At 35.7% G+C, this 10,609-nt stretch overlaps 1 protein-coding gene across 1 annotated transcript in view; it reads right to left on the bottom strand.

Moving 5' to 3' along the window:
* The window catches only part of ARHGAP29 (Rho GTPase activating protein 29), a 61,496-nt gene that overhangs the window by 14,608 nt on the left and 36,279 nt on the right, over positions 1 to 10,609 (bottom strand). The window contains exons 12-15 of the mRNA XM_008074611.2: positions 4,291 to 4,448; positions 3,006 to 3,145; positions 2,629 to 2,733; positions 277 to 375 (exon numbers count right to left, since the gene is read on the bottom strand). Coding sequence (XP_008072802.1) covers positions 277 to 375; positions 2,629 to 2,733; positions 3,006 to 3,145; positions 4,291 to 4,448 — 502 coding nt within the window. The remainder of the gene's footprint in view (positions 1 to 276; positions 376 to 2,628; positions 2,734 to 3,005; positions 3,146 to 4,290; positions 4,449 to 10,609) is intronic.

Consider the following 10,609-nt stretch of genomic DNA (forward strand, 5'->3'; position numbering starts at 1 on the left):
TAACACTAAGTCACAGTATAGGGTTTATGAAAAAGTGTAATACCTAGCTTGTTACTTTAGCACCGTGCCAATACATCTTAGATCTAGTGGTTTTGTTGTTAATTCTTATATTTGTATTTGTAACATCTGATTAATACAGTATCAGCTCACACATATAATTGTCATCATGACACTTTTTAATACACAACAAAGTAATGATTCATTAAAATTACACTATTTTTCTAATATCATGCAGTGCTACTGATCCAACTGGTTTAACAGGACTTAATTCAATACCAGCTTCTGAAGGGGAAGGTGGCTCTCTTTCATCCAGATCATCTGCGGAGGACATGGTTCCACTCGATGGAGTTCGTGGAAGTTTTCTATGAAAGTCTCCTAAAAGAAAATTGTGGACACAATTAACTGACCATTCGCTATAGAATTTTAGAAATGGGTAATGACACCACTTATGAAGCAATACCACTTTCTTTATTAGCTTTAAAGAAAAATTTGCTTCCATTCTTAAACACTGAATAACAGAGAATTCTGATACTTATTCCTCGGAAGTAAAGGAAATTCAACCAAATCTGACTTTCCCAAACAAATTTAAAACTGAGGATCATATACTCCAATGAAACCTTACTGCCAACTTCTGACAACATTAAGAGTTTGTAAGTTCCACAAACACAGGTAGCATTTTCCATTCACATCTAATATCTAATATGTGATAGTGGTTGGCGCATAGTAAAGGTGATATTAAACATTTGTTGAATTAAGTTATAAATGTCTACAATACAACCCAAAGCTTTCTGAAATATATAAAAATCTTGGACTACAACAACTCAATAATAATATCATATTTATGCTACTAATAAGACAGGAGACTAGGAGCCATGAGCAATAGCCTAGTAATGCCAGCAGGGATTGAGACCTAAGGATGCAAGCTTGTCAGCAAAGGACGGGCCATGTGCATCAACACATGGTAGAAGCCTGACTGGGAATGACGTTTATTTACTCCCTGTGATATTACAAACAGGCCTCTATCTACGTGGAAAAATTCACTTTAACTTAGGGCCTTTACAGTCAGGTTCAGAGTTAGAAAGGCTTCTTACAAGTGATTTTAAAGACCATTCTCTTCCCAAAAGGATTTCTCTTCACAACATGCTTAAAGGTAGTCATCTAGTTTGGGCTCTGAATGCCCTGAATGACTGAGAAATCACAAGGCCACATGCTCTATTTTATAACTTTTCTAATTATAGAATGGATTCCTTATACTATTGAGCAGAAATCTGCCTTCCTATGAGTCTCAGCCTTTGGTCATATTTTCCCCAAGGAGCCAACAAGCACTATAACTTCCTTTCCCTTTCACATCCAATCTTTGAGGACAGCTGTAATGTGCTCAAAGTCTCCTTCCCAGGTGAGGCATCCCCAGGTCTTCACTCATTTATCAGGTGATCTGGTTCCCAAATTCTTGTCTTTATTACATGAATTCTTACAGGATCTCAAATAATTTGGAGTCTTGATTGGGTCATAATTTCTGGAGCTAGCTAGAACTAGTTTGCCTTTATAAAAATAATTACAAGTATTCTGATAAACATTAGGCTTATATTTCCAGGACATGTCTTGAACAATGCTAGTTTTAAAGAATGCCGCAAAGTAGCAGTATGTTCATAATCAGTCTACAAACACCAGTGCTGCATTGAAAAATTTTTCTACCTTTAAATAGAGATTTATTTAAATGAATAAAACTTCTGCAATACATAAAACGCTAAAAAGAAAAAGGCCTGGGAATTTGAGGGGGTTAAATCCTACAATCTCTCTCTCAAGATCCTAGGAGAAAGAAATGTAGCCAGAAAGAACAAGATGGGAGTGGACTTTGGCATAGGAATGGAGAAGGAAAGCTGGAAGTAAGAATCTCATGGGGTCAAGTGCTTTCTCATCCACCAGCTATATAATGTGTTCTATAGCAAGTTACCCATTTTGAAGGGAGAATTCAAAACACCTACTCTGTCTCTCTCTGAGGATCAAGAGACAATCTAAGTAAAGGTATCTTAAGGCACATTTGAAAAAAATTAACAAGAATAAGTAACTGCAGGCACAAAAACCAATATAATGACATCGTTTATTATAGCAATTAACTACAAAACAACTGAAAAGATAGATACTGTTACATTCACTGAAAATAAAGATCTACTAACATGGATCTAAAAATATGCATACATGAAGTCAATAAGAATAGCATAATTCCATTTGTATAACATTCAGAAGAAAGCAAAAATCTACTAGATATCTCTGTAAAAAGTTTTAAATAGCTAGGGAATCATTTTTATTTTTTTATTTTATTTTTTGGGAAGGAATGATTTTTAAAATGCCAGATAATGGTATATTCTGGTAGGAGATAGGGCAATGCTATCAGGGAGACGTCCAGAGGGGGTTTCTAATATACGGTTGATGATCTATTTCTTAGGCTGGGTGAATGAATACATGAGGGTTTGTTTTTTATTACTCTTCAAACTGTACATATACATGTACATTCTCCTCTCTATGTATGAGAAAATTTATTACAAAAAACAAGGTAGTTAAGATATACACTGTAAAAGAAACGCTCTTTCATTGAATTTTTACTGCTAGACTTAAATATTTAGGTACCTGGACTTATAGATTCTGAATCCAGAGATCTAGATTCACTGCTGCCTCCAGTACTCTCAGAGTCACTAAACATTCCAAATGTCCATGATCTTATAAAAGAAGGACCTTTAAGAAAAAAAATAAAGTCAAAACTTGGCTTTAAGTGGATTTCGTAAGGCAAAATACATTCTAAAAAATTAAACAATTCATATTTCCTTAACAATGGCTAATCATCAACTTTAAGATAGGTATAGTGGTAACAACCCTGAATAAGGTCCCATAAACTTACAATCTGTAAGGCCTGATTTTTAAATTCCAGAGCTCCGACTCATTTAACAATCACATCTGAACAGTTTGATCCTCTGTAAATTAGCATTCTCTTTAGTGTGGAAAACTACCTGTTATATCTGCACTGTTGGAGCATCTGTCCTCTTCAATTTTATTAGAAATGTCAGAAGGGCGCCCAACATCCTCTAAAGAACCAGCAGGCCCATATCCAGAAGTTTGGGGACTATTTGTTAACTGTTTATTTACATTCCTGAAAACAAAAACCACAGATAAAACTCAGCACTCAGGAGAATGACTAATACTCAGTCTATTTTAATCTATGTTCAGAAAAATCTGTTAATTTAATGATCATAGATAACTAAACTAAATACTAAGAACGAATCATATTACATGGTTTTATCTTCTTCTAGGAGATGTGAATAAAACTTCTAAATTATTTGTACTTATTATTATAACATGGGAAAGAGTAGCCAAAGGATAGCCAATAATTCATGTCATAGTTAAACTTTTCTAGTATGGGGAGAGCCCCCCCAAAAATGGAATTGTCTTTTGGAGTTTGGGCCCCTTGTAGTACAGGCATCCCCCACCAGGCAAGTGTTCTAGGAACCCATCCGCATCAGTACCAGCAAGCATTGTTGTGAGAGGCTGTGTTCTGCATCAGTGAAATTTCTTTTGGAGATTCTTTCAAAGCGTTTGTCCATTTCATGATGGGTGATTTATGACCGCACCCACACATACTGTGCTGAGCGTTCAGCAGTTTTTGACCACAAATGGCATGATTCCCATGCCCCACCCCCATGTTCTTCCAATCTCACCCCGAGAGACTTTTTTTGTTTCTCCAGATGAAAAAAAGTACTCAAAGGGAAATGTTTTGCCCACGTAGAAGAGGTGAAACAAGAAACAGCAGATGCACTAACAGGCATCCAAATCGACGAATTCAAAAACTATTCTGAGCAGTGGAAAAAGTGTCTTGACAGGTGTACTGCATCAAACACAGAGCATTTTGAAGGTGAGTGAAGTTTTAATATGTAAGAAGAAATACACAATTTTTCATAAATAAATTCTGGTGTTTTCTGGGTCCCCTCCTCCCTTGTCTAACCTCTCTGGAAAGTGTAGGTTAAATCCTGTGAACACTGAAGATAAGTATGGCTACCATATGCCCTTCCTAAAGGGTTTTTAAGTCTTGAGAACTAAAGTCCGTATCAAAATGGAAAGTTTTACTCTCAAGTGGGTTTTCCTTAAATATATTTACTTAGATCCCTAATATTTAAAAATTCAGAAAAATTTAAAGCTAATTTTGCCAATGTTAGGAAATACATCTTCTTATACTAGATAAGAACTTAGCAATAGATGTTTTATCTTTTGAAATAATTTCATCTGGACATTAATTCTCACCCATCAACTTTTTCTTCTTCCATTGAATTTGTGGCCTTGACAAATTCACTGTACTCTTGGCCTGGATCATAGAGTTTGGCACTATCACAGAGAGACTGTAGGCTGTCTGCAAGGGAGGCAGCCTGTAGGTGCTGCATCTGGAAGAGGTTGACTGTTACCTGTGATCACAGACAGACAGGAAATGCAGAGTAACTCACGATATACAGAATGCTATATAAATGCACATTTCTTTCTATGACAGCACCAATAAAAATGCTATACAACATTGAATGTCATTCTAAGCATACTATATCACCTGATGCTGCACAGTGTCTAGAGTAATAAAAAAAGGTAGTTTTAAATTTACCATCCAGGAGCCATCATTTCCAGCAAAACTGGCTTTTCGGTTTGTAAACTTTTCAAACACAACTGCATGTCCTCACTGTTCACAATTTTGGAAGACAGATGTGTTTTTGAGGATCCCAGCTCTATACTATGGATAGTTTGACTACAACTGCCTAAACTCTTAAGTGAGAAACTTGGGAAAATTCCAATCAAAACATTATTATTTTAACTGTTTTCACTTTTTCAATCCTATAAAAGTAGAAATGCTTTCAGCCAGAACCACCATCTTCGAGTAATTTGCCAAAATGACGAATGCAAAGGGAAAGAGGAGGGGCACGCAGTACATGTTCTCCAGGCTGTTCAGAAAACATGGAGTTGTTCCTTTGGCCACATACATGCAAATCTACAAAAAAGGTGATATTGTAGACATCAAGGGAATGGGTACTGTTCAGAAAGGAATGCCCCACAAATGCTACCATGGCAAGACAAGAAGAGTCTACAATGTCAACATGCTATTGGCATTGTTGTTAACAAACAAGTCAAGGGTAAGATTCTTGCCAAGAGAATTAATGTGCATATTGAGCATATTAAGCACTCAAAGAGTCGAGATAGCTTCCTGAAACATGTGAAGGAAAATGACCAGAAAAAAAAGGAAGCCAAGGAGAAAGGCACGTGGGTTCTGCTGAAGCGCCGGCCTGGTCCATCCAGAGAAGCACACTTTGTGAGAACCAACAGAAAGGAGCCCGAGCTTCTGGAACCTATTTCCTATAAATTCATGGCTTGATAGGTGTCAAAAATAAAAGATCTCTGGATCATTAAAAAAAAAAAGTAGAAATGCTTAACTACATACAGAACTCAGTTTTTATAATTAGATTTCACCTTGAATCTATTCAAAATATATCATTCCACTGAGTTTCACAAATGCCTATATATATTATCACTACAACTACTTACAGAAACAACAATAACACTAATAGCAGCTGACAAGTGCATGTAATATGTCAGACCCATTCTCAGAGCTTTACGTGAATCAATTAATTTGATGGTCACAAAAACCATAGGCTTTGAGTCTGTTATGGCAAGCAGATAAGATCCTATTCCTCATTTATGTTCTCCAGAGGATGGTTATCACAGAGATGTAACAAATCATGCAAATAAGATACTTTCTAGTACTGAAAAATGCTATGAATAGAAGAATGTAAAATTATGGAGTATGACCATGTATGTGTTTGTGGGAGGGTATTTTCAACATAGCAGGCTAGGAAAGGACTCTCTGAGGAGGTGAATCTGAACTGAGACCTGATGTAAGAAAGAGCCAATGCAAAGCTTCAGGGAGAAGCCCAATCTAAGCAAAAGGAGGAGGTAATGCAAAAGTGAACAGGAAAGAGCTTGCCATGCTCAGGAAATAGATAAAAGGGTCAATACGACTGAAGTTCATTGAGAAAGGTGGAGCTCTGGTTTAAGATAAAGCCAGAAAGGGCAGCAATTGCCTAACCCATAGCAAAGAGTCTGAATTTAAATACCACAGAAAGCTTTAAGCAAAGCTATAACATGATCAGATTTATTCTTTAAAATGTCACTCAGCTCCTGTGCAGGGAATGTATTTAAGGGAAGCGAAGTGCATGAATGCCAATTTCGACAGACTTAATGTTATTTCAAAGACTGCCATGTTTCCTCTTCATTTCTCGTTATACCAGATGGTAGGATGAACTTCTGATTAGTCTCTGAGTCTTGTCCAGTACAGACAGAGATTTCCCTAAGGACAACTGACTCAGCATGAACAACAGTATTTGAAAAGTGCCTACCATAGAATAGCTTACTTGTGACCTGACTCTTTCAAGGAACAAAGACATTCAAACTGAATATGGTACAGCTGAAGTCCAGCAAAAGGCCTTCTCCAGCTAAAGATAACTGCATACTTTCTTGACCCTAAAAGATGACCTGCAAGGTAACCTGCACACTGGGTAATCTCAATCAAGTTACCTGGAACTTCTCTAAACAGGTGCTCTGAAAAAGCTAATGTGTGAGTGAGTCACCTGGGGATCTCATTCACATGTGGATTATGATCCTAAAGGTCTGTGTTGAAACACAGGTCTCTGAAGTCCTTATAGGAACCAAAGTGATGACAATGTGAATGGTCCAAAGACCACATTTGAGACTTTCTAAACCTTAGTTTTCTTATCAGTAAAATGGAGGTAAAAACTTGATAGAATTTTGTGAGCATTCAATGAGTTAATATAGACAAAGAGCTTAATATACTGGCAAGTATATTACACATTGTATAATGTGTATATAAAAAGTTTAATATACTGGCAAGTATATATACACTGTATTGTGTGTGTGTACACATACAAGTACACATTCAATCTTAGTTATCATTAGCAGTTGTTTGAGGTAAAGGAGATTTGCCAAAAGCTAATAGTTTGGTTTACAGGATTTCTAAGGTAATTTTGAATCCTGGGATTTTTTAGTTCTTTTAAATCATTTATGATTCCATAAATTAATCATATATCAATCAATCAAAATGTGGAGTGAATGAGATATGATGTTAAACACTCAAAAACTTTTAAAGGAAGGTTTCTGGCTCAGACAGATTAAGCTCACTTCCTCCAGTCTCCCATGAATTCACATAAAAGACAGAATACACAAATCAGACATCTGAGGACTCTGAAAAGTAAATGGTAGCAGATAGACTGGAGAAATAAACTGCAATTCAAAGTATGACCAACCCAGTGGTGTGTTTCTCAGCCCATGCTCCAGAGGCTCCTACTCAAAGACAATCAAATTCCTTCACTCCCAGAAGTGCACACCGGGTATGTGCAGAAAGAGTGCCAAGAGAAGTCCTTTCTGACCGAAGGAACAATAGGGTCAGTGGGAGATGTGACTGAAAGAGTAGGGAAAACTCCCTGATTTCTCTTGCATGTTTTTTCCTCTGCTCCAGTCCCCAAGCAAATCCAAATCCCTAAGACACGATTCTGTGGCAGCAGCAGCAGTGTGATACACAGCAGCTAAAGAGACAGATTCTCCTGTATGAACAGATGAACTGTGGTCAGCAGAGAGGGTCTGAAATTCCTGTTGCTTCTTTCTCTTTATCCTCTCCATAGGTGGCCCTGGAGAACAGCGGAGTAGGAAGACCTCAGCTTGCCAGCCAGAATACTGGAAAGGCAGCCACACAGAAGCTGAAAAGTGAACCTAGCTAGATAAAATGCCTGCTACAATAGTAAAAAGCCAGTGTTCAATGTAAACAAGACCCAGAATCACATACAGTAATACATAAAACATCTAGGATATTATTCAAAATTACTTGTCACTCAGAAAATCAGGTAAATCTCAACCACTCACAAGAGAAAAGACAATAAACACCAACACTGAGATGACTCAGATCTTGAGCCTGCAGGACTCTAATGCAGGTATTACAATGGTTTCAAAAAAGTAGAGCAAACAATCTTGAAACATGAAAAGACACAAGTCCCAGCAAAGAAAAGTAAGCCATAAAGGAGAAACAAAAGGAAATTTTACTACTGAAACATAAAATATCCAAAACAGAAAATATGCTGGGTAGATTATATGGGAAAATGGAGATAACAAAGGAAAGAATTGATGAACTTGAAGACAGACCAATAGAACAACCAAGAGAAAAAAGATTAGGGAAAAAATAGAGACCTCCAGACCTGCGGGAGAATAACAAAAGGTCTAGCATTTAAGTCACTGAGTATTAGAGAAAGAGCAGAAAGAGAGTACTACAAAAAAATATTTAAAAAAACAACAGCTAAAAACTACCTAAATTTTGCAAGAATCAAACTTGCCAATTCAAGAAATTCAACAAATCCCAAACAGAAAAAATCATGTCCAGATATACCTTAATCAAACTGATAAAAACCAAAGACAAAGAAAAACAACACATACCACAACTGGGGAGTGATGATATAAATGATTATCTATTTCTCATGAGAAACTACAGAGGTCAGAAGGCAATGAAACAATATTTTTAAAGCAGTGAAAGAAAAAACTAAATTCTGTATTTAGAATTCTATATTTAGTAAAAATGTCCTTCAGGAATGAAGATGAAATGAAGACATTCTGCAATGAAAGACAACCGAGAGTATTCATTACCAGCAGATCCAATATAAATAAATGGTAAAGAAAGTTCTGTAAACAAAAGGGAAATGTTAGCAGAGGGAAGGGGAAACCGCAAGAATGAAAGAAAAATGAACAAAAATGGTAAATACATGGTTAAATATAATCGATTACTTTTCCCCTCTTAACTTCTTTATAATAGACTTTTAAAAGCAAAAATTTTAACAGTCTGGTGAGTTTCTCAATATATAGATGCTATACACACACACACACACACACACATACACACACACACACACACATATCAACTACAACACAAAGTAGGTAAAGCAACTTATATGGTGGTCAAGTTTCTAATGTTTCCACTTGAAGTGGTAAAATACTAGTTCTAGTAGACTGCAAAAAATTAAGATGCAATCAATTAAAAATATAAAAAGAAATATAGCCAGAATCCAACAGATAACTTAAAATGTGAGTCTAGAAAATTATCGGTTCATTGAAAACAATGCAGCAGAAGGAAAACAGATGAGGGGAAACACAAGGCAGAAATAGAAAAGAAACAAAACAGTAGACCTAAATCTGAACATATATTTATATGAAATATAAATGGTCTAAACATGTCACTGAAAAGATATTGTCAAAATAGATTTTTTAAAAAACCAAGACAAAAGTATATGCTACCCATATGCTATATAGGAAATTCACTTTACATAACAAAATTCAATATAAGAGAATGGTAAACTATATGCCATCCTCAAAATAATCAAAAGAAAACTGAAACAGCTGTATCAATATAAAATAAAGTAGAATAAAAAGCAAGAGAATTCACCAGGATATAGACATTTCATAAGGGTAAAAGGATCAACCTTCACCAAGATCATATAAGAATTGTTACTCTGTAAGCAATTAACAACAGAGTTTAAAAATACATAAAATAAGCCGGGCTTGGTGGCTCAGCCTGCAATCCTAGCACTTTGGGAGGCTGAGGTGAGTGGATTGTCTGAGCCCGCAGGTTCAAGACCCGCCTGGGCAACTTGGCAAGACCTCATCTCTACAAAAAATTTAAAAAAAAATTAGCCAGGCGTGGTAACGTGCTCCTGTAATTCCAGCTACCTGGAAGGCTGAGGCGGAAGGATCACTGGAGCCCAGCAGGTTGAGGCTGCAGTGGCTGGGAGTGTGCCTCTGTACTCCAGTCTGGGTGACAGAGTGAGACTCCAACTCAAAAAAAAAAAAAAAAAACATAAAATAAAAACTGATAGAAGTAAAAATACACATGTTGAAGACTTCAAAACTCCTTCCTCAGTAAGTGAGAAAAGTAGTTTTAAAAAAAAAATCAAGAATACAGAAAATGTAAATTACATCTTAAAACAATAGGAACTAATAAACATTTATAAAACAGTCAATAACAGAACACACTTTCTTTTCAAGTGTACATACAGAACATTTATCATTGATCTTTTCAGAGAAACAACTTATAGTTTCATTGTTTTATCTCGATTTTTCTTTTTAAGTTTTATTGATTTGTTTTTCTATTTGTTTGTTGATGACCCATATCTTAGGTCATAAAACAAACCATAAAAAATTTATGAGAATTAAAACCATACAAAATAGTTCTCCAACTATAATGAAATTAAACCAAAAATCAATGTCAGAGATCCAGAAAATTCTAAAAAAATCAGAAATTAAATGACAAACTTCTATATTATCCACAGGTCAAAGACAAAATCTCAAGGGAAATGAGAAAATATTTTGAACTAAACAAAAATGAAAATAAATCTGTAGTATACAAATAAGTGGTGCCTACAGAGGAAAATTTAAAGAATTAAATATTTGTATTGGAAAAGCACAAGAAAGTCTCAATGAACAATGTAAGCTTCTGCTTTTTAAGACACTTAAAAAAAAAAAAAAAAAAAAAAAA

This window comes from Carlito syrichta, unplaced genomic scaffold (genome assembly GCF_000164805.1).
Source record: "Carlito syrichta isolate Samal-C Ts95f unplaced genomic scaffold, Tarsius_syrichta-2.0.1 Scaffold316502, whole genome shotgun sequence".
In the NCBI taxonomy this organism is placed as follows: Eukaryota; Metazoa; Chordata; class Mammalia; order Primates; family Tarsiidae; genus Carlito; species Carlito syrichta.